Consider the following 26,626-nt stretch of genomic DNA (forward strand, 5'->3'; position numbering starts at 1 on the left):
CTTTACAATGTCATAACAAACTATAAAAAGTGTTATAGATATGAAGCAGGATAGTAAGATACAGAAATTACTCAGATTCATGTATCATGAGGTTTTATCTTTGTAAAATGGTTAGTTATATGTTAAAGAGATTAATGTATACCTTTTTTAAATTTTTAGCTTAAAGAGGAATTGATAACAATTCTTTTGCTTTTGATCCAAAATGCATTGCTACATAAATAAAGATAATAAAAGAGTTGAACAGAGGGGTCTTGGTGTCTTTTCAATATGATATTCTGTTTAATGAACAATTTAAGCAATTGAGAATGTAATTCAAAACATTTTGTATTAACTAAATGAAAATAGCACTAGACTATAATCTGATTATGAAATATTAATATATGCTTCTTGGTTTTCTATAAACTGTCAATTATAATATTTTACATATTTTTAAAACATTTTATAAGATTTTAAAGTAAGTAAATTAAAGGTATCTAAACATTTATTAAATATCTATTACTATATAATTTATATCTTGAACTTGATATAAATATATTAATTTTTTTGCATTTATTAAAGAATAAAATTTGCTCTAAATTCTTATATATTGAAGATATTCAAATAATAAACAATTAATTGATGTTATTACTAATATTTTTATATTGATATGAAAATAAATAATTGAAACTTTCTATATCAGCATGAAAATAATACTATATAAATCTGACAATTATTATTTATATATAATCTTCTTTGTGTTGAAACTGTGCCTTTTTTTTAAGTTATGGTTTGAGACACCATGAAGTGTTGGCACTAGACACTGAACTTTTCCACATCCACTTTATTTTCCTATGCACTTTAGAGTCTTTAAACTAATTATTCCAAGTACCAATATGTGTTTCAGGCTGGTGCCCCTAATCTGTTGGCTAACAATATTTATCAATACAAAATATTAGCAAAATATCTCTTTACAAAATTTTTTCCCTTTTTAGATATGTCTGATACACATTCTTTACAGCAATTTTTATTCTATTGTCAACATACATAAAACAAAACACCACTGTAAATTATTTAAAATTTCTTAAAACTATACAACACTAAAGTTTTATTGAAAAGTCTTGCATACCTTGATGTAACTTTTTATTTAAAGAATTACTTGCAGTGTTTCATTTTCTACATTGGACACAGTACCAATAATATTGCACATACCATCGGACAACAGTTATATACTGCTTAACATAAGCTTAGCACTCTGCAAATCATCTCACAAACTGCACTTACATATTAAATCATTTGTATATATGCATTTACACATCTATAATTGGCATATTTATTTATTTCATTTTACAATAATTTTACCCAATTATCGTTTTTTAATACTTAAATTTTTATTAAGTTTATTATTAGATCTTATAATTTCAATGCTTTAAAGACTGTAAAGTACATAGGAAAATAAAGTGAATCTGGAAAAGTCTAGTGTCTAGTGTCAACACTTCATGGTATCTCAAAACATAATTTATATATAATCTTAATTTATTTATAAATATATTCTATTTCTACTGTTAAAAGATTTAGGTTTTCTTCAAGAAAATAATTTTATCAAACCTTCAAGAATTCCTTGGCTTGTCATAATCATGATTCCAGAAAGAGCTATGGTGAAAATAAAATTTTGTCCAAAATTTAAAAATGCCAAGCTTGTTGTTGTCTTTAATGATGCATGTTCATATTTTATAAGTGATTTATCATAATGTTGGGCTTCATGCAATTCATTGTTGAAGTACTAAAACAGAAAAGAAATGAATATCAAAAACTTAGAAAAATAATTATTTAATTATAGAATAATAAAGAATACATTAAAAAATATTTAAAAGTTTTAATGTGTTGTATTAAAAAAATAACTAAATGAAACCATCAAGTTTATAAATATTTAGCACACAACTTTTGAAATATCACAAATAAATATTAAAAATTATATAAATTAATTTTAAAAAATGCCAAAAGTTGAAAATCAGTTGTCAAAAATAATGCATAGGTTGGAAAATTAAGGGTCGATATTTGCATAACGGAAGGTCTATTTAATAGTGATATAACGAATAGTATATTCGGCCTCAGTCGAATACCGAATATTTGGCCAGGAGCATGGCCAAATACCGAATATTCAACCAGGAGGGTGGCCAAATGGCCGAATATTCGGCCAAACTATTCGGCTTGATTAACGCACATATAAAAATTAGCACGCAAACCTCATTATGCAAGGATCACGCACCCTGCTCTCTATTGGCTCGATGTCACTACGATTTTTTCTTCCAGTAGGTCTAAATTATTTAAATTAATTAATTAAATTATAATTATTAAAGTTAATATGAGATGGAGCCTAACGTCTACCTCTAGTGCCAAATTGGTTTATAATTTATGTAATAGCCGTAAATAGCCCGATATGATTTGGCAGTTGTTGGTATTTAGATTGAAGTTATAACTTATAAGTTATTTTATTTGCAATCGATCTTTTTAACTCTTTAATTAAGCAGTAAAATTTTATTTTTACTATGTATTTGTAGACTGAATAGTACCCTAAGGATATATACTTTAGTGGGGACATATGGTCTAGTTTCTTCCCAGATGTGGAACAGTTCAAATATATTATTGGGGGGTTTCTATTTGTAAAGTTTTGTGATAATTTGTTGCTATTGTTTTTGTCAATATTTTTAAAATTAACATGATTTCAAATGTTATCTTTTGTATATAATGAGAAATGCTCATTCTTTGCTTTATATATAAAATAAATTATATATTAGTTACTCATCTTCTAGAAATAGATAAATAATTCTTTCATTAAATACAATAAGTTTCAATAAAACGTTTCGTAAATCATTTTAAAATATCGTAAAAAATATTAAAATATACAAGAATACGAACATAACATAATTAACTAAACAATAACATTAATGCCCAATACATTCTAACCTACATGCCATCAATGCCATAAGATATCAGGCTAGATAAAGGCCATAATATTAGTTTAATTATGAAATAATTTACTAGAGTTAGACGCTATTTCTTATTAACTTTAATAATTATAATTTAATGTTCAGCATTAATAAAAGTTTCCAAAAGGATTAATTTACTGTGTTTTTGTTATTTCTTATTCCTGTTTTTAGGTATTCAGTATTTGGCCAAATAGTGATTAAATATTCAGTATTCAGCCGAATAGTGATTTAAATATTTGGTATTTGGCTGAATAGGCCAAATACTGGGTAGTAACCGAATATTCGTTACATCACTACTATTTAACCTTCCTCACTACTTTTTATCTTTTGGCCTTTCTCTCCTCGCCCCAAATTTGTGTTTATAATCCTTTGAGTCACAACTTCGGCTTTATTCCTTCCTCATTCACACATTTCCAAGTATTTTAAAATATTTCCTTTCCACTAAAACTAAAATATGTATTAAGGTTTACAGCTTTGTGAAACTTCTTGTTTTGGGTTTTATGCTGTTGAAATAAGTAAGTAAAAATAATAAAACAATTTGTCGGTTTTGATTACACGTTTATTAGGCCGTATACGGCCTGCGGGCCGCAGGTTGGACACTCCTGCTATAAACATTTAATAAAAATATAAATTAATTTACCTTTACAGTTTCATAATTAATTAGAGAATCAACAGCAAGATTTCCTGCTTCATTTTCAGCTCTATTCATGTCAATCCGAAATTTTGTTCTGTTTAAAAAATTTTCAATAAAAATTACAAAATATTTTTTTAAATTGTTAAAAATATTAATAATAAACATTGATCCATTCTTAAAAATCTATAAAATTTATTATTTTTTAAAATTTTAATAAGGTAAGAAAACATATATATAAAACTTTGAATTTTATTTTTCATTTTTAAATTAATTAAAACTAATAACTGAAAAACATTCTTTTTCTTTTGTAATTATTTATATTTTTACTGTATCTATTTTGATTTTTTGATTTAATAGTACTGGTAGTAATCATTAGCTCTAATGATAATATAAAAGTTGCATTCATTATTAGTAAATATACTTCCTATGTGTTCATTATTTATTTATTTGTTTTTGTTGTTATTTTATTGTTTATAAAGTCAATGTGTTATTATAGCAATGCAAACATAATATATCACTTACTTTTATCCTGAGTGTCCTTTGTTAAAAATTTGTAAAATTTGAAAATAACTTTATTTATAAAAGAATCTCTAAAGATATATTTATGCTCAAAAACATTAAGGTATACCAGTTTTAATACTAAAACGAATTCTTAAAATTTATTTATTTATAATCTTCTAAATAGAATATGATAACATTTTAATAATAAATTTTTTAAAGATATTAAATTCTTAAGAATTGTTTAATGATTCAATATCTTTATTGAAATGGTATTGATTTTACATAATAAAAATAAAAATACTTCAAACAAATAATGCAGAAAATCTATATTACAAGAAACATGTTAAAAACAAGCAAAACTGAAATTAAAAAAAGATGCACACGTGGAGCTGAACTAAAAAGCAGCAACAGAATCCCAATACAGCTTGCAGAAGAGCAGCCATACATGCAGCAAGCTGCTTGTTGATTTTCTATGACAAGAGTTTGAAGTGATATATGTATCCAAAATGAATGAAGATAATTTCCATGTTTGTTTAAATGCCGTATTCTTTATTATTTCAATAAGAAAATAAACTAATTTAAGCAAATGATAGATGTTTATGAATTATTTTTAGTTTTCTATATCAAGATTTACTTTTGAATTTTTCATCATGTTAAAAAAATTATATGGTATCAATTCAAAATGCTACATATTGTGCAATGAATTGACATTACTAGTGGCTTCAGAAGTGCAGTAATACACTGCACTTATAAATACTTCTAATGCCATAAAAGTTAGATCAAAGTCTACTTTTGTGAACCATTGAATGGTGCTGCAACAGATGATAGATAATTGTTGCTGCAAACTTGCATGTTTCTTGATATTCTACTTGTGTGCATCCATCTTAAAAAATAAATAAATGGATACAATATTCAAAAATTATAAGAAAAAGTGAAAAAAACATATTATTATTGATAATGCTTTATTACAAATGTAATAACAATTACACAGTCTGTAATTATGTCATAATGTCTTATTCTAACAGAGTTAGATCACATCAAAACTGAAAACAAGATTTCTAAATCATTTATTTATAAAGAAATAAATATATACTTCAAAAAGAAACACACATATTCAAACCTTTAGTGTATTTGGCATGATATAAAAATCAATGACATTTTCATACAAAAATAAAAAATAACATAAGAAGTTAAAAACTTATATCATTAACTTCAAATTACTTAGGCCAATGAAGAAGAATCACTCATCTATAAAGCTGAACCAATACAAACTTTAATATTACTAATAGATATTAGACCTGATTCACATTTTCATATATAAAACTATTTCAAAAGTAAAATTTATACAACAGTTAAAAAGAAAAATTATAAGAAACAATTCCGATTTAGCAAAAACTTTCATCTACAGACAATCATTGATTAAATAAATTTGTAGCAAAAGATAGCAAAAAGAATTTTTGATAGAAATAAAGTAATAATACCAAAGTATAGAAAATATTTACGTAAAATAAAAAATTGTCAAAATGATAAGTGTAATAAATGATAAAAATAGCAGTTTCAGTTAATATTACTGAATGAAAACCTAAATGAAATAAATTTTATACCACTAAAATAATCCATTTTTGATGAAATACATAGAAAAATATAATAATTGCATGAGCCAAAAAATATAAAAGAAATTTACATAGAAATAATTGCATACAAATATAAACATCTAAACCTGTTAGTTATAAATTAAAGCCAAATGATTGCCAAATTATATCAGGCAATATTATTACTATTATTATTAATAAAATGCCAAGTAATTTAATTGTAATTATTAAATTTTACAAGAGATGGCATCTAATGCTTGCCTCTAGCACCAAATTACTTGACATTTAATTAATAATAGTAGTAGAAGTAATACAGCCTGATATAATTTGACAATTGTTTGACTTTGAAATAAGTACATTATTATAATCTAGGATTCATAAATCAAGGTTTTACACTTTTGTGAGAGATTATAACAAAAATATATTATTTCTGATTTTTTCTTATCAAATATATATTTCATATTAGATTTATGTTTATATACTTTTCCTTAATGAAATATATATTTATGTTTTATGAATAAAATACAGCATTGTAAAACTTTTTACTCTCAACTGTACTATGATTTAAAATTCATTGGCATCTATTGTATTTAATAAATTTTACAAATATAATTTTATTATGACACATTGAATAAAAATTATAAAACAAATAATCTTAACAATGTTCAATATTTGACTATATGATATTTAAATTATATTCAAGTTGACTCTAAGGTAACTTTAGAAAAACCAAATCATTTGAAAATTAAAACAGATTTAAAAATATATATATTTTTTTCATTAACAAGTTACTTTTTCAGTAAATATCAGTAAAGAAAATTTTAAAATATGTTTTATCTACATGAAATTCAAAAAAAAAATACCATCATGTTTAAAATAACAAGTTACTTAAAATATTTTTTTAAATTTTAAGAAATTTTTATACCTTACCGCCATTGTGTAATCAAAAGAGTAAATATACTGTATGATGCTATACATCCTAAAGTTACTAATGCAAATTTTCCTCCAAATTTGTAGTACTAAAATAAAATAGAAAAAATTAAAAATTTATAATTGAATTTGGATATCACTAATATTTTTTATATAATATATTAAAATTATTTGATTTTGAACTATTTAAAAAGCATTTCATTTTATATACATTAAAAGTACATAAATAACTGATATTTTTGTAAATTATATTCTTTATTTTTTCAAAGATCAAATTGTTAATAACAAGTAGTTAGTGAATCTAAGTCAATCAATCAAAAGGCAGTTTTCTATTTTTTTCTTTTTACATCAAAACAGCTTCTAGTTTTATACATCTTTTTACATTTTACTAGTTGCTTAAATTGTTACAAAAGCAGATTATATGTTATGAGCAAAATAAGCATTGTTAAAAAAATATTTATTTTTAAGAAAAAGAATCTATTCATATATATATATAACAAAACAAATATAATATAAAAACGATGTATTTAATTATTATTATGCTTTAAATATAGAAAGTAACTTAAAAAGATTTAATTTCACTAGAAAAATAAATTTCTGCTAGATTCAATATCTTTGTTAATAAGAATGGAATTAGTCATTTATTTGTATTATTGTATTTCTTTTTTTCCTGTTTAAAAGACATGAATAAAAATTATCTTATTTATAAAAGATAATCTGTAACTCCAAAGAAGTATAATCGTCACTTTAAATTTATATTTTCAATATTTTGTAATCAAAATTTTTACATAATTTTTTTTAAAAATAACACTTTTTTTTCTTTTTTGCTTCTTCCAATTACAACTTTCCATGATATTTTCATGAAAAAGATTTTACAGACATACATTCACTTTATTTCTAGTATTATGAAGAAGTTTTATTGTAATTTAATTACTATTGTTTGTCAAAAAATACCAATAAATTAAATTACCAAATACAAAATTACAATCATTTATTCAAAAGGATATAAAATGGTTTTTCTTAATGGATAGTTTTAAGTATTACTGTTAATAAAATAATAAAATGTGTGTTAAAATAAGTATGAAGGTTATGCACTACATTAATTGAAGACAACACTTTCTTAATGTTGAATTAACAAGAAAATAATTTGATTTTAAACACTAAAAAGAGTTTTAGAAATTTGAGTGTTATAAAAATAAATGATGTTCATATTAAAATCATGTAACTGGATAAGCTTCTGTAAAATTAATGACATAATCCTCAAAAATCCAGCAACTCAATGTAAATTCCCATTTTTTCTTTTTGTGGAATTCTCTTAAACCTGAAGATGGCTGTTGTAAATAGTAGAAAATGTTAGCTTTTATGTTTAATTGCTGGATTTTTGGTGTTGTTGTCATTAATTTTACAGGTGTTCATATTTATTTTGGTTTCAATTCTTATATTAATTCTAGCAATTTTATTATATAAATTATTATTATTTCCATTAATTATTACCTATTATTATTTATTTATTAAATTAATTATTGTTTTTATTATTATATTATAAAAATAATTTCTTACCAAAATACTACTGACTAGTGATACTTCAAATATAGTTGGTACAGCATTAAATACAAGAGCTGACAGAACAAAATTTATTCCTCTGTAAAAGATTAATATAATTAAATAATAAGATTATATATTCTACAAAATTTTTTACATTAAAATTTTTAAATAAATAATCATTTACATTAAAATGTATTATTACAGTTAAAAGTTAATAGATAAACTATGCATAAATTATGGTGATTTTAGAAAATATGTATTTATTTAACTAATTATAAATTTCACATTTCCTCTGAGCAATACAAGGTAATAATGATTTTCCAAAACTCCCAAATGTTTGTCAACTCAAGTAAGACTTAATGAAGAAAGACTATTAGAAGAAAATGTCTTATAGTAATAAATGAAACAAGTAAAATGGCAAGGCTGTATTTGGGACAAGACTATGTCTCAGAGACTCACTACTAAGTGGGATCACTTCGACGCTCATCGCGGGTCTTGTTCTCATTCTCCAATCATCTTTGGTATCGCTGGTTTTGAGTGCAATTGTTCAAACTTTGCCGGCCACAGCCACAACCACAAGGTCTTCCACAATGCATTTTCATTGAAATTAACCTATTGAATGTTGAAATTTCTCTCCATTGCATGACACCCCAGGTTGAATTTTTGTCAATGCGAAAATTTCCCGTTTTTAAAAAAAATAATGGTGGCTATTGTATCGTTCGCAATTATTTTTTTATTTTGCACAAATGAAATAATGATATATATATATATATATATATATATATATATATATATATTAATAAATGTAAAAAAAAAATAATTCTATTTCAAAAGCTAGTTTTAATATAAAATTATAACAATGCGCCATCTAAGATTCGTTTGTCAAAATTTGATTTAGCAACATTCGCTTTTCGAACTTCCCAATGCACATGTTTGTCAAAATTCAATTTCACAATATTTGTATTTCCAACTTCCCAACCAGCAACGCATGCGCAAATCTCGCACTACTGTCTGTTTGTAGAGAGTGTCGCCATTTTGTATTTTATTGTGTTTCAGTTCTCGGTCCCCTGACTACCTACAACTTTGGTTTTTTTTTAATACATGCATGATTTGGGCACCTAATACTCTGTGCCAAATTTCAACTCCTGACATGTACTCCTTCATACCTCTAAGCTGATAAGATAGCAGGATGTACAATTTTATAAACAAGACATAGTCTTGTCAAAAAACAATTATTTTATTATTATTATTATTAACTCAAAAATTCTATGAGTTATTCAAATAGATTATAGCTACAAATTCATACATATAAAAACAAAATTTTCACTAAAATCAGATTAATTAAACAGTTGAAAAATCCCATTTATTTGTTCATATATGTAAGCAAGCAAGAATTACTTTTATTTGATATTCATAAAGAATCACTGAAATTAAAAAATCAGACAAGCAAATTATACAATTTTGCATATGTAGCAAAACTTACTAGATACTGGGGTTTAGGAGATAAAATATCCACTCCTGACAAAATAATAAGATTATTATTATAGTTTTACTTGAATTAAATGGATACTGTCTTCTGCAGATAACTGAAAAAATTTTCTCTCCTTCCTATTCCCTGAAAATCTCTAAGTCGGCAGTACAATAAATTATGTTTCTTTTGAATATCACTTAAAAAATACCATGATTATCTTCAATACCATTCTTACATAAAATTTATTTAGATCTTTGTCACTTGTCAACTGAGATCTTTATGGATCTCACTTGTCAAGTTTAAGAATGTCAGAGTATTGTCATTTTTAGACACACTAATATTCTCAACATTAAACATTGGTAGAATGAAGACAGTATTTTTCCTTGTATAATGGAAGGAAAGCATTAAGAAACTCAGTCTTTTGAAGAAAAGAACAGCAGAAGCAGAAGGAAGCAAATGAATTGTGTGTTGGAAAAATTAGTAAATATCCTGCTTGGAAAGCCTAGATAGCATAATTGGTAATATTATCTGTCTAGCTTGCAATAGTTGCAGTTTTGGATCTTATTTCAAACTAGATTCCCTCTTCTAGATTTCTCTAAATTAATTAATCATTAATTTCTAATCATTAAATTTAATACAAAATGGCACTTAATGTTTCTAGTGTCAAATTATCTTAATTATCATATAAAAATAGCTCTATAATTTCAGAAATTTTTTAGGTATTTCTAAATTCTGCTTTTATCACATCTCTTATAAAACAAAACAAAGTATTGATTATGTAAAACACTGTCAGTGCTGTAAAATACACAGCAATATTTTAATGGATATCTGTCTTATATACCTAGTATCTAAGACAGATTTCCATTAAAATTGGGCATTAAAATGTTTTTGTATTGATGATAGTATAATTAATGTTAAATTAATGAATAATTTTTTTAAATAAATAAGACTATTTATCTTACCTTGTACCTCTATCAATGGCTTTTGATAATGCACCAGTCTGGCGAGATAAGTGAAAACTAAGATCCAAATTATGTAAATGAAGAAATATATTTCTTGCAACTCTACGAATAGAATTTTGTGCAACTTTTGCAAATACAGCATTTCTTAACTCATTGAAAAGTGATGCTCCTGCTCGAGCTGCTCCATCTTTCAAAAAAATGAATACAGCATTGGTGATAAATATTTTGTCAACATATTACTTTCTTTATAACAATTATAGGCATTTATAAAATAAAATTTAATATAAGCTGATAAAAATACTAATATATTTTTAAAAATTAGAATATATTCTAATTGTTTAAGCATTTTAATCTCTAATATATATGATATATCTTTTACAAAGTTTGCAATCATGATAGATATGATTTGTTTAGAAAGTTTGATTCCATAATTTATTTTTCAAATTTCTCAATAAAAACTTCTTGTTTTATACAATGCAGTATTATTATTTTTTTGGTACTTAATCTAAAGTTAAACTGTAAATTGTTTTATCATCAAATTTTAATTAACTGTCTTAAAAGTTTTATTTTCTTAATCTAGATATAAAAACTGCATTTACTTATATCTAAGACACACTTTAATTTCTGTATCTTCTTTTTTTCAAAAAATAGAGAACTTGAGACAAATTTATGTCAAAGCCAACTGAACTGCCAAATTATTGAGATATATGACTATTTGGCAGTTCATTTGTCTTTAACTATAAATTGGATTTCCAAGATGATGTTTATATACAAATTTATTGTAAGTAAAGTTATATATTACTGTCTTCCATGGTATTGAAGTCAGAACCTTCATTTTCTGCATTAAACCCTTCTCTAACATTGTTTTGGTTACATTCCTGAGTTTTATTTTTTATATAGGTGTAATTTTAGGTTTAATTTTAGTAAATTAAAACTAAACCAAAAATTCAATATTGCATTCAATGTTCACATCTTTCTGCATGGAATCATACTAAGTGCTATTTAAAGCATCAGAAATATAACATTTCTTCATTTCTTGAAAAGTACTGCACAAGTTTTTCTAGAATTTTCATCCAAGTACTTACAACATTACTGTAATAGACTAACAAGATTGAGCTAAGTTGGCTTCTTAAATGTATTCTATTGTGATTATTGGTCTAATAAAATTATTTACAAAAAATAATGCACTGGAATTAGTGATTTTTTCTTTTCATCGATGCATAAAATAACCTTTTATCTATGTCAGTATATTCCATTTGGTCTGTTCTAATTTTAATGTTTGTAAGTTTAAATATGTATGTCATCTTATTTTAAATGGACATGTTAATGATATTTTTAAATATGTTCTATATTGCCTGAAGAAGACAGCAATGTGATGTTGAAACTACTTACTAATTTTGTTATCAATAAAAGAATCTTAACATTGAAAGACAGGATCATTTATGTTTATATGAATTAGTGACTTATAGTGACACATAAGACTTATAATGAGAAATAAGATATATTACAGTAAAAATTGTTAATTATGACATATTACATTGAATCTGAGATGTGCCTTATTTTCAGAAAATACTAAAACCTGAAAAATGCATTTTACATCTAACTAAATACAGTAATTTATTATAATGTCCTACTTCTTTTTATCTAGCTTTAATGAATAGTTTTGAAGTGAAAAAACTATATATATTAATTCATGCATTAGGAGATAATGATAAATACAAGCAAAGACATATTGAACAGTTCATACAATCAAAAGTATTTCTTATTGTTGTATAGCAATGAGCAAACTCACAGAGCAAAAATATTAAACAGAAAGTAGTTTCATATGCATCAAACTTTAATTCTAATAAGTCTAATTTTTTTTTTTTGAACTCGACAAATTACATTTACTATTTAAATTTATAAATAACATCTCAAATAATTTTGTTTAAAATATGAGCATTAAATTATTATTATCATTATCATTGAAAATAAAGTATTAAGTTTTTCAAAATCAAAACTGAATTATAGCCTGAATATAAATATGAAATATAACTCACTGTGTACGGCATTATCAAATATTTTTCATTTCTTTTGAGCGCTTTCGACGAATGTATTTTCATCGTTGTCAGGCGAATGAACGAATTTTTATATAAATTGCACATGAACAGGAGGGAAGTTACGCTTGTGCAACCAGCGTTACCATACCCCAGTCCACTTTCGCTACACATCTGCCGCATGTTTCAGCAGCATGATCTGCTCCTGCCTCTTTCTCCATTACCTAGCTTATGCAGACTCCTCTGCAATGACCGAGACAAGTTCTCCATCTTTGAGAGGTCAGGAGTTTATGCAATTCCATTAGAAAATCCCATTACGAGATACATTGGGGCCACAGCAAGAATGCTGGCTACCCGCTTGACTGAACACCAAGACGATGTGGCAAAAGGAAGATACAACACTGAACTCGCAAAACGGGTGCATGACATGAATTATAACCCATTATGGGCTCAATCTTCTATACTCGGGATCTGCAATGACCGAAAGCTCCTCTTCATATGGGAATCGCTATACATAACAACGTTGGAAACGAGCAATGCACCTATGCTGGAACTGCCCAACATATGGATCGTCCTATACAAGCGATTAAACGGCGAGTTATGTCACATCTCACACTATTGACGAGAAACAGTACCACGCATGCCCCGCATTACAGCATGTTCGCAACAACGTACGTATTCAAAAATCGTAGATTCGTATCGAATGTCACCAAAAAACGTTATATTTAAATTTTTGTGTGTGTTCTCCTTTGTTTCAAACATTCATGTTCAATATATATAAAAAATCATTCATTAGCCTGACGACGATGGAAATACATTCATCAAAAGCGCTCGAAAGAAATGAAAAATATTTGATAACGCCATACACAGTGAGTTATATTTCATATTTATAGTAAACTTGGCGTGAACAGCATATTAGACTTTAGCCTGAATATAATCTTGCTTATAGATATAGTAATAAAGTTATCCAAAGCTTAAAGTTTATCCATAGACTATATAAAATATTAAACTTATAATTTGATTAAAGTCATATATTAATCCAATAAATTAATAAAAGCAAATCAAATTATCAAAACTAGATATGTTTTATCATAATTAATCTTTGTAAATCTGATTTGCCTTTAATTGTTTTTTAGATCAGTACACAGATTTAACTAAAACATTACCATCATTAATTATATTATTAAGACAACAGTTTACATTATTACTACTTTATGTCAAAAATATAAAAATAATGATATAAAACTACTGTCTTATTGAAACACTATTGAAATAGTTTCACATTGTAATATGTCTCAGCATCTATTTATATAACACAAACAATATTTTTTATAAAACTATACTATTAAGAAGTATCTTTTTCAAGAAATATTACTATTTTGAAGTAAACAGAAAAATCAAACCCATGTCTATTTATATGTTAATAGATTATATTATTTATTTATTTAATAAATTTCAATGAAAACAAATTTAAATTTATTGTAATAAATTAGACTTTTTACTTAAATTCCATAAATGAATATGCTAACATTTAAGTCCCCAAAATTTATTTATGAAATATTAAATTTCAGTAATAATACTCAAAGTTTTTTTGATTGTCATATGTTATATTATATAAAAAGTATTGAAATTTCAATACTAGCATATTACATATACTTGTAAACAACACTTTCTGGAACCTTTTACCGGTGTTAGACGCAAAACGAAAAATTTCCGTTAACGTTTTCGAACTTTGTAGTTCTTCTTCAGACGGTAAAAAACGAGGAACACAGATCGAATAAAAGAACGAGTTATTTTTAAACCGAAATCGAATGCTTCATGATGCAGCTGGTCAGACATGCGCATACGGTGCAAGTAGATGGCGATTAAAGGCCCGTGTCGATGAGGGTCTGCCAGGCGGTGGACAAATTGAGTTCCTCTTTATAATTAATGCAGGTGGCGGTGCGGCTGTGTTTGTAAATGGAGATAGCCTCCAACCACCTCAGATGTTCAGGGTGAGGCGATGCGATGATAAGCCTGGCTTGGTTGAGGGCCGCTTCGATGTCCGGATCGGTGGCGTAAGTTGAGAGTGCCGTAGAATTTCTCTCATGCAGAATATCAGCATTGTGCTCACGTAATCTGATCCCCAAAGATCTCTTGGTTGAGCCGATGTAAACAAGGTTTCTGTCAAACCTGTGATCCTTAAGAGGAATGGAATAAACGCCCGGAAGTCTGTTGGGGTCGGGGGGGTCCTAAACGGAAATGTCGGGTGCTCATGATACCTGGGCACTTGGAAGCATAATATCCATCGTAGTTTCTTGGCGTACTTTCTCCTGAGGTTGGCATTTAATCGGTCTTGTATGGACACCAGATCTATGTTCTCTCGTGCTAACTGCTCAGGGTCCCATAGGAACAACAAATCCTCAATCTCCACGAGATGTGTTAATTTAGAAAACACTTGTTAATTTTAGAAAACACTTCTAAATTAACACATCTCATGGAGATTGAGGATTTGTTGTTCCTACGGGACCCTGAGCAGTTAGCATGGGAGAACATAGATCTGGTGTCCATACAAGACCGATTAAATGCCAACCTCAGGAGAAAGTACGCCAAGAAACTACGATGGATATTACGCTTCCAAGTGCCCAGGTATCATGAGCACCCGACATTTCCGTTTATCGTGTGGGACGACCTACATCCTCCCGATTTTGTGGTGGACATCCTGAGGTACGGACCGTCCTTCGCACCTCCACCCCCTAAAACCGGATCATGGAGCCTCATTCCTGACTTAGAAAACCTAATTAAAGGCCTGCCCGACAAGCAAAAGGAATATTATAGGTGGATGGCAACACCCAGAATCAAAGGGGCTAAGGAACCCTCTGAAGTTGCAGAGTTGAGAAACAAACTACGGCACACAACCAGGTGGATGCGAATTAACAATGTAACGGTGGTCAGAGCGGATAAGTCTAAGTCATTGGTGCTTATGAAGCGTTCCACTTATGAACGAAATCTAACCGAATACCTTAATCTCACACAGTACGACAAGGTGGCAGATGATATGGTAGACAGGGTGCAATCTAAGGTCAAGAGACTAGCCCGTTCGAAGCTAATTAAACACCTGGAATTGGGCAACATTGTTGTTGACTCCCCCGACACGCCGAGGCTCTTTGCACTCGCCAAGACACATAAACAAGGTCGGCAATTATGACCGGTGGTAGATAAAGCTAGAGCCCCTACTCGTAAACTCGAAAGGGCCGCACACTCATTGATAGCCCCCCTAATGGAGGGCTACTCGTTCAACATCGCTAACTCTGTGGACCTCATTTCTATCCTTAAGGATCTTCCCTCTCCCCCAAGATTCATCACCGTTTTGGATTTTAAATCTTTATATCCATCACTGGAGCTCCCCCCAGCGTTTTGCGCTCTTAGGGACCTCCTCCTCGGTATTGTTGGAGACCGCACTTTGCACAAACAAGTACTGGAGATGGCCCATATGCTGTGCTATAACTCGTTCTTCATGTTCAATGGAGCTGTTTACACACAGAAAAGAGGGGTCCCTATGGGGAGCCCGGTAGCTGGAGACTTGTGCGAGATGGTCATCAGACAATTGGAGCAAAAGGTCCTGCCGCACTATCTTCCTGACATCATGTTATACAAAAGGTATATCGACGACATCATCATATTATGGAGAAATATACCTGATGTGTCGGCATTCGTGGAAGCGGTTAATGACAACCCTTATGGCTTGACCGTGGAATTGGAACAAGCTAACAGCACTGGGGTCCATTTCTTAGATCTAAACATCAGCATTGAAGGCCCATATATACTCACTTCGGTCTACCGTAAACCTGGTACGCCCTCTCTCTACATCCCTGTTGGGTCATGTGACCCATTCCAATACAAGTCCGCCGCTTTCAACACGTTAATTAAGAGGGCGTTTTCGCATTCGTCCACTCCAGCAGCACTGGCCACCGAATTGGAGCATGTCAGACGCGTAGCGACCATCCACGGATACCACAAGCTCGTTAATAGATTAGTTAACCGTCACCGTCGCACAGCACGTATCTCCGACATCCGATCGCGTCTCGCCAATCAACCTGAAGATGAGTCACGGATCCCCGTCACGTATAATCCGTATGTGGCGACGTTATATAAGAAGATTACCCGCAAGCGCCGTATTAAGATCGCATACAGAAGACGTCCCACCATTTTGGACATACTCCATAACGGGAAGGACCCCCCCGACCCCAACAGACTTCCGGGCGTTTATTCCATTCCTCTTAAGGATCACAGGTTTGACAGAAACCTTGTTTACATCGGCTCAACCAAGAGATCTTTGGGGATCAGATTACGTGAGCACAATGCTGATATTCTGCATGAGAGAAATTCTACGGCACTCTCAACTTACGCCACCGATCCGGACATCGAAGCGGCCCTCAACCAAGCCAGGCTTATCATCGCATCGCCTCACCCTGAACATCTGAGGTGGTTGGAGGCTATCTCCATTTACAAACACAGCCGCACCGCCACCTGCATTAATTATAAAGAGGAACTCAATTTGTCCACCGCCTGGCAGACCCTCATCGACACGGGCCTTTAATCGCCATCTACTTGCACCGTATGCGCATGTCTGACCAGCTGCATCATGAAGCATTCGATTTCGGTTTAAAAATAACTCGTTCTTTTATTCGATCTGTGTTCCTCGTTTTTTACCGTCTGAAGAAGAACTACAAAGTTCGAAAACGTTAACGGAAATTTTTCGTTTTGCGTCTAACACCGGTAAAAGGTTCCAGAAAATGTTGTTTACATCCCCAGTGTTCCTTGATGTATGTAGATTTTTCATATACTTGTATAAACAACGCTATTATTATTTTGAAAATAGATAACAAAATCCTAGTGAAAAGATATTGTAATCTATTTAGAATTTATCTAATCTGTATTAATTATTATCTAACAATATTTTTACATTATAATTTAAAATTTTTAAAATTATATAGTAAATCTTTCAAAAATTAATAATTCAATATATCTTAAACTTTTTAAAAATTCTAGAAAATTTTTTATTTAAACCAATGTCTATCAAATTATAGATTTATCATTTCTGAAATTGCATATTAAATTCAAGAACAACATCTAATATATTAAAAATCAGTTGTTAATTAAATAAAAATCAAGAAACATAAATCTAAACATTTAATTAAATACTCATAAATTTGAGTGAACTTAAATATAAAATAATTTTAAAATAAAAATTAAATATAATCTTACATCCTAATAATAAGGAGATACACATTGCAGCACCTACTTGACTCGGGTCAGATATGTTTACATTTCCAACAATAGAATTTAAATAGTCAACAGTGTATTTAAATATAAATGGCACTTCCACATTTACGAGCTAAAAAATTACATAAAATTCATAAATTTCTTGGGATATCAATGTAAATAATAGTCAATAAATATTTAAGATTTTCTTTTAAAACAATTAACTTAATTTTTTTTCTATTTATTATAAACTTCTAAATATACATATATAATTTTATTAACAAAATAAAGTATTTCAAAGTTTATTAGCACAATAATAAAACTATTTTGCCAATAAACTGTAAATCATAACATTTTAAATGGATTACAACATTAAGCTAATTATTGAAGCTAAATATTAATACTAATGAAAAAAAATACATTGCCAAAGCAGCTCAATCCCATCTTATTATTTTAACAGAGTAACAATATAGTACACAATAGCATTAATATCTAAAAGGAAAGTTGCCATTTAAGATTGAACAATTTATTTATCAGGAATTAACTCTTTTTGATCAAGGCATGACAATTATTCATTCTAAAGCACATTTCTAGAATGAAACTTTAAAATTATAAAACAAAACTAGACTGATCATAACCCAATTATTAGAATTTTGTAAGATTTTGCTGCCTGTAATTTAGTGTCTTTAATAACTGTTAGGAAATTTCTGAATACAGACACTGACACTGATACACTTATTTAATTTTAGTTTTGTTTTGGTTGCTATGCCTTGACTCTGGTCTGGCATAGTACACAGCCACCAGTGTCAACCGAGTATAACCCACTAAACCCAAAATAACAATAATAATTATATTAATATTATTACTATTTTTTTAAAAGACAAACCTATAATAAAGTTTAATTTATAAATTACACACAGTAAGAAATTAACAACAATAAGTTGTAATAAAAAAAAATAATTTTAACAATATACTGTAATAAAAGGTATGAAATATGATCTCATCACATGCATTTTTCTTTCCTTATTACTTAAAGTTTAAGATGCTGGCACTACATGATGGGTTTGATCCTTTGTGTCTTTAGTTTTTATTTTAATGTGTAACAGTTATTTTTATTTTATCATATCATTAGCATTATTGTTACTATTCTTATTCCTCATGTTTAAGCTTATAAAATGAGATTAAAAATTGTAACGTCATTTCCTGTTTAGTGAAACCAAAGTTTCTGTAGATTTAACTCTATTATGTCATTAAATAAAACTTTTATTTCTTCACATTTATTTTCAGATATTTTTGCTCATGGTTACTAGGTCATTAAAAGTGAATAAGCTTCAGACGTTACTGCACATGAATGAAAAAGACAAGTCTGATATGAAACTAGGATAGCATAGTTGTAACGTTTTTCTTTTAATTGTTAATGTTACAGACAATTCCCTCATGTACCCATGTTTGTTACACTTCAAATAAAACATTACTATCATATCAGAAAATAAATATGAAGAAATAAAAATTTTATTTAACAACATAAGAGTTAAATCTATAAAAACTTCATTTTTGCTAAATAGAAAATGATATCACAAATTTTATTCTTGTTTTATAAGCTTTAAATATGAGGAATAAGAATAGTAATAATAATGTTAATCATATGGTAAAATAATAAATAACTATGTTACACATTAGAAAAAAAAAACAAGCAAAAACTAAAGGTGGAAAGGATCAAACTGATATCGTGTAGCACCAGCATATAGAACCTTATCCACTTGGCTACTGCCATTCCTAGGTTAGGTAGAACTTCTAGACTTATAAGCTAAACACTCAATTTTCAAAGGCTTGTTTATCAGAAATGCTTGAGAAGTGGGTCCTATTATTTGGACAAGAAACTATTTGTGTTTAGGGCCATATGCTCATCAAGTTTCATTTGAACTGGAGAACCAAATATCTGAATGTTTCCTTGTCAGAGCAGTTAAATTTTACACCAATAAATTGTTTATTTCTGGAATTTTCTTTTTTATATTTTGGTATCATGATTGACTGTAGCTAACTGAAATGATGGAAAGTAAAACTGTGAATAATAGAGCTTCTGTAATGTTTATAAACATTACAGAAGCCCTACTATTCATTTTCTAACAATGTCCAAAAAATTTTAAGTAATTATTATATTGATTAATTAACTATATATTGCATATAGAAAAATCAATTTAAATTCATATCTGAATAAAATATTTTTTCAAAAAGATTTAACTGTACCTTGGAAATCATTAGAATGAAGAACATTATAGTAAGTGTTATCTTACCTTTGCTGTTATTAGAAGTCCTACAGCAATCACTACTCTAGCACGAATTCCTTTGTTATCTTTAGGCCAAAGATATGTAAACATCTTTTTTAAAATCACAAATCCACTTACTTCTTTACTTTGCAGCCCTATCTGAGCAGGTAAAATATTTGAAGCACCTGGATGAAAACAATCTCTATTTCCAGGTGGTTTTTTACTTTGCAATATCTAAAATAAATAATGAAAAATATGTTGTTTAAATCACAAGATGCAATGGAAATTATAATTAATGTTATAACTAATATTAACAGATTTCAAATCAAAGTTAAAAATTCTGTTTAAAATCAAAATATATTTCAATAAAACAGAAAGTGTACTTAAAATTATAGCAAAATATTGATAATTTTATAAACTGTAAGTTTCTAATATGAGAATTCTTATTCAAATTTCTTATGAAAACTCATACTACAGATATGAACTAAATGCAAGCTGAACTCATTTCCACTATGATACAAAATGCAAAAGTCACTGTATGGACTTTCTTTGATATATTTATTAGCCAAGTATTTTTGGAATATCTCTTCATCTTCAAAGTTTTTATAAGAAATGCACGATATATCTATTAATTATTTTATGAAGTAGTATTTGAAAAACCCATTAATATTCCAAAATCTTAATCCTAAGTCAAAGTAAAACTTTAGAATATTTTTTCTTTTTAATTTTTATGTTCTTAAAAAAGAAAAAAACAATTTTTAAATTCTGACCCTTAGTTCCTGAAGATAGACTGAAGTTGTCCAAAAGCACTTTAATGTTTGTGTGTGAAGTACATTTTCCAACATTTGTTTGATATTTGAAAAACATTTGACTAAGAAATAATAAAACAAATTTTTGTTTAACTGGTATAAGAATGTTTAAATTTTGTATAAAATGAGATAATTGCTGCAATTTCTTATATATCAAATTACACACAAACTTTATGTTCATATTTAATTTGATATATAAGATTCAAGTATTTATATTGATTAATTCACCAATACTTCATAAATAAAACTAAACATTGTATTTATCTATTCCTGACAGCCAATAACTGATTTGATGATAATTATTTTTTGGTGAATGATATAAAATTTTATAGACAAAAAGATGGCATTAATATTTATACAGTAATAGGTCCTAAGTTGTCAGAAATAGCTATGATTAAGATTGATCAGAAAATAAAATCAAAGGTGTTAAATTAATTACAAGGTATGTGGATAACTTGTTTTTGGTTTTTAATAAAGATACAGTAGAGGAATCTTATATACTTTGTGAAGTAAATAAATTTAATACAGATATTAAATTTTGAAAGTGAAAAGAAACTTATTAGTAAAATTAATTAGTTAGATATTATAGTAATTCGAGATAAATTGGGGTTTGTTTTCATTAAACATGAAAAACCATGCAATAATGAGTCATAAATTATTGTCTAATGAGTATTAAAAAGAATGGTTTTGTGATGGGAATGCAAAAAATATGGGAAAAAGTGACAGAATTATGGAAATAACAGTAGAAGACAGGTAGGGTGAAAAAGAAATATTTATTAAATAATTATCCAAGAAAATTGATAAGATTTTTTGATAGGATTTGGTTTCAGAACTTTCTTAATAGCAAATATAAAGTAAAGAATAAAAAAAGGAGAAAAAATTATGTATCATTTCCATATATTAAAAATGTGTTTAACTTTTTAAAGAATAGCCTTCCAAAAGATGTCATTGCAGCTCCTAGCCTTAACAATAAAATATAAATAAAATGACACGGTATGGTATACAATATTCCTTATTCATGTAAAAATAAGAAAGCATATGGGAGGAAACAAGAAGAATGATTGAATATAGTTTAAAAGAGCATGAAGCAGTAATAAGGCTACAGTATGGAAATTCAACCTTATATTTGCATGTTGAAGAAAATGATTGTCATATAAATAGAATGTTAAAATATTATACAGAGAAACACACAATTATAAAAGAAAATTTATCAAATACTTTCAAATAAAAATAACATAATTTAAATAATGGTATAATATGTTATAAATTAGGGTGACATCATCCTATAACTTGGCTAATTGGAATAGTAGTGTAGTGAAAGGAGTAACTTTGTAAACTTTAATCAAGTCTGTTACCAGTTTATAATAAAAAATTCTGCAAAATATGTTATGTGAAGGTATGTAGCAGTTTTGGATGTTTTGATTCTATTTTATGTAGTTGATGATTTGGTTTATTGCATCATTGTAGCATGTACTGAAGAAGGACTAAGACTTGAAATGCATATATATATTAATTAAGGATTTTAATAAAATTGGTAACATCCTCATCTGCCTGGTCTCTGTCATTCAGAAGAAGTGTTGGCTGTTTACATTGAAAATAAATACAATATTTAGTTTTAATAAATTTACAAAGAATTGGCAGATTTATCAATATTAAAACCTGATTTCTGGTTTGAATGAAGTATCCACATCCTTGAAATAAAACAAATAACTAATGTAACTTACTTTAAAATTTCTACTCTTTGATAAAATGGATTTCCAACCATAATTGTACAATTTTACCTGAAAAATAAAAACAATTCCATCAATGAAAATTCAGTAATCCAATATTAAATAAATCATATGTATATAAAAATTTATATATCCAAAGATTTTAATAATATATATGTCCTTACAATAAAATATACTAACAATTTATAAATAAATTTTTTATTTACAAAAAGAAATGTACTTATGCATTTTACAATTATCATTAATTTATCTAGATATATGGTAGTTAGAGTTTTCTATGGTAGTTAGAGTATTATAATTAATTCGAATCTATGATATTCTTGTTTTTCTTTATTATGAAAAAATTCATCATGCAAAATTCTTGATTTAAGAAATAATCATTTAAAATAATAACAACTTGTTAATAATTGTATTCTATTTGAATAATCTTATGTTTAGAAACTTTTATACCTAAGAAAGCTTAAAAGTATTTATACCATTTTTCATAATTTTTTAAAATTAATTTTTTTCTTCATTAATAATATACAGCAAGCCCTTTTTCTATTGCTTTTCTAGCTGTTACATATAACAAAAGGACAATATGACAAGTGGTCAAAAATAACCTCTCCAAGATTTTTACATTGTTGGACATGGACCTTGAAATGTCAAAAAATGCATAAAAATTTGGGGTTTCTTTCTGTATGTATGGATGTTAACATGTGGCATGATTTTGTTCATCAACTTTGAAATTTAATAACTTCTGTCCATTTTGTACAAAAATTTCTGAAATTGTGCAGAGAGGTTTGTGTATTAAGAGAATTGATACTATTAAATGTTAGTGGTTAAAGGTCAAGGGGGTGGAGAGATAGAGGTCAGTTGTGTCATATATCTAGTGGGATCAGACTTGATGAAGATTTTACTCATTAGCATTTAAGACATTACAATCTCTCTACACACCGGTGAAATAAAAACCAGTCGATCTAAAAATAGATCGACTCCGGTTAACAGGTTCGAAGAATTTATTTAAGACATTTTATAAAACACATCTCTACCCTCAAAATTGAACCTTTTGGTATTTTATAATAATTAACAAAAAGTTTTTTAATAAAATTTCATAATACAGTAGAGCGTCGATTATCCGATCAACCAAAACGTCGGTTAACCGAAAGCGTTCCAGTCAAACTGTGTCGTGCTGAATCGAACATTTTTTATACTGGATTAACTTCTAAAGTATAATTTTTTTGTTTTTATATTTTTCAATATATTTATTTTGTTTGTACAAAATAAAGAAATAATTTTTAACGATTATTATAAAAATTTTCATTAGGCTTAACATCGACGAAAATCAACGCAAAGCAACACACAATGGAGAAAAATTTCAACACGGGATATATTAATATACTATTATTGGGATAAACTAATATACTATATGAATAATGTATTTTTTTGTACATAATCAGTTATCCGAAAAATCGATTTTCCGAACAACCCTAGTCCCCACTGGTTCGGATAATCGACGATCTACTGTAATTTTAACTTTGGGCAAGTTTCCTAATAAAGCTGCTTTACTTAAGCAACTGGAGGACAGTTTAAGCAACTTCCACTGTTTTAGGAAACACTTCTACACCTCAGCTACTCAGCTTTGTTGTTTGGCTCTTTACATATGTTGTTTTGTACAAATAAAAATGTTTAGTCAGAAACAATGTAGAATCATCACCAATACTATAAAATATCAGAGACAAAGTCAATCAAAAAAATTTGATATTGCATAAAAATGTAATTACCTATGTGGTAAACAACAGCAATACAATGTGTGCATTCACCATTACTAATAAATCTGAAAGTGTTTATGTCAGAATATATCATGAGGAAAACTGCATTTCTAATTTTTTCAATAACCAGTTTAAAATAGATAATACATAATATGAGTACAATTTACAGTGACAACCATCTTAACTTCTATCTTCAGTGCTTGTAGACCTGGTGCACTAGCACTACAGCAAGTAACTTAAAGTGAAAATAACTTAACTGTCTATTAACAAGGAAGCTTTATTAGGAAATTGCTGGGAAAGTTATGCAACTCATGCTGGATATTTTTTTCTTTGCAAACCATCAAATAAATGCTCAAATATACTTTACTTTTCCATTCCTTTTTTCCATAATACGTTACTGAAGTTTGTCACACACCACATAACCTGAATCTAAAAATCTCTATTTAATAACATTGAATAATTTCTAAAAATATATTTAGTCACGTGAAAATCATATTACCTTGAAAATTATTTAATAAATAAGAATTAAAATTTGATTTTAGTATACTTTTCCTTTCCTCAAGAGGGAAAAAAATAAAAATTTGCTAATTTAGCAAACATCAAATGCAGATAAGCTTACTAATTTCATATATTTCATAATATAGTACTAATATTACATATAATGTGACAAAATACTTAAAATTTAACAAACCTGCTGGTTTATTGAATATTTATGCTTACAGATTAACAATCTCGCATCTCTCAAGTGTTTTAAAGTAGAATAGTGGATTACATTATATGAATATAAAACGCAACGATTATATTTTAATATATGAGTTCGAACAGCACGTCCAGTAAGCGAAGCCATGTTTACGTAACGTAGCGCCCTCTGACTACATAAAATTTAGTAACTTTGTTTCGAAATTTTTAATTTTATAATGACAAAAAAAAGTTTATAAAAATTACAAATTTAAAATTTTAATTTCTTAATCTGCATAAGTTATTTTTAACAATAATAATTCTTTTAAAATTAAAAATTCATAAAAAATTATTTGAGGTCAGAACTTGTTTCGACACAAGTCCGATCATGGCGTCTTTTTTTTTTTTTTTTTTTTAACTCTTTCCACCCTGTGAGCACTAAGAGGGCCTCTTTTAGTAGGCCCATTATGGGTTCGGCCAGGCCCACAATGGGGCGACCGGGTGGTGAGGGACGGGGCCCGACATATCCGAACGGACCACCCCCGAAAAATTTCTCGACCCGTTCGGATTCGATCCCGGGTCCCCCAGAGCGGTAGTCTGCCACCTTTACCGCTCGGCCATCCGGCCGCTTGATCATGGCGTCTAGCTCGAATTACGGCCGTGTTTCTCTATCAGCGCTGCTCGATCGCTACACAGCAAAAAATTTTTAAATGAAGCGTTATAATGTAGCTAACCGTTTCTAAACGTTTACTGCAAGAGATCGCGGCAGCAAAGATAAAGTAGTTTTTATGTCCCTACACGTGTAAAGCAAAATGGACGCTTGTGTTTATAATACGATATTGCACTAATAAAAACCATCAATAGCGGTAAAGTAACCGTAGAACTATAAATAACTGGAGGGGCAAAGGCCGGTCAACCAACGAAACTAATACATGCGGGCGCAATATGGTTTGCGGGAAAGAACGAACATCTGTATTTTTGTCAAAACACTGCATTCTCAGTTAATTTTATTTAAACTGGATATAATTTGAAGACAATAGCATATAAGTCGATAAAATTTTATTGTGTATTGTATACATATGTTGTTATTAAATTATCTGAAAATGATTGTTATACTAGATCTTCAATATTATTCATCAAAATTTACATTATATAACTCTGTACAATGGTAGAGAAATGGCAAAAAGTTTTATTAAGCATTTGAATAAATGATCAAAACTTTCATCAAAAATTTAAGTGTGTGCATACAACTTGCCGTTCAAATATTTAGAAGTTATCATATTATTTCGTCCATTAAAATATAAGAAAGATTTTGTTTCCAATAACTTGAATGCGGAGATAGTAAATTGCGTATGTAGTTCGATTAGATTTGTAACGATCGCGTTACGGACTTCGTGTATTTGGTAATCCTGTATTTTGTTGAATTTTATCCAAGGTTTGTTATAGAGATGAACCAAATTGGTGACAGTTTAGGTGATACAGAAACAACTTGGTGTCCTCGTTTGTTCTC

At 28.2% G+C, this 26,626-nt stretch overlaps 1 protein-coding gene across 1 annotated transcript in view; it reads right to left on the reverse strand.

The window, feature by feature from the left end:
• LOC136975016 (iron-sulfur clusters transporter ABCB7, mitochondrial-like) overlaps positions 1 to 25,296 on the reverse strand; it is a 42,858-nt gene extending 17,562 nt beyond the window's left edge. The window contains exons 1-9 of the mRNA XM_067270005.1: positions 25,130 to 25,296; positions 22,682 to 22,738; positions 20,176 to 20,382; positions 17,885 to 18,014; positions 10,602 to 10,788; positions 8,184 to 8,265; positions 6,624 to 6,712; positions 3,607 to 3,694; positions 1,585 to 1,759 (exon numbers count right to left, since the gene is read on the reverse strand). Of these exons, the coding sequence (XP_067126106.1) occupies positions 1,585 to 1,759; positions 3,607 to 3,694; positions 6,624 to 6,712; positions 8,184 to 8,265; positions 10,602 to 10,788; positions 17,885 to 18,014; positions 20,176 to 20,382; positions 22,682 to 22,738; positions 25,130 to 25,285 (1,171 nt within the window). The 5' untranslated portion in view covers positions 25,286 to 25,296. The remainder of the gene's footprint in view (positions 1 to 1,584; positions 1,760 to 3,606; positions 3,695 to 6,623; positions 6,713 to 8,183; positions 8,266 to 10,601; positions 10,789 to 17,884; positions 18,015 to 20,175; positions 20,383 to 22,681; positions 22,739 to 25,129) is intronic.
• Between the last annotated feature and the right edge of the window lie 1,330 nt (positions 25,297 to 26,626).

The sequence above is a fragment of the Centruroides vittatus genome, unplaced genomic scaffold (genome assembly GCF_030686945.1).
Source record: "Centruroides vittatus isolate TY-2023 unplaced genomic scaffold, ASM3068694v2 contig_361, whole genome shotgun sequence".
NCBI classification, from domain to species: Eukaryota; Metazoa; Arthropoda; class Arachnida; order Scorpiones; family Buthidae; genus Centruroides; species Centruroides vittatus.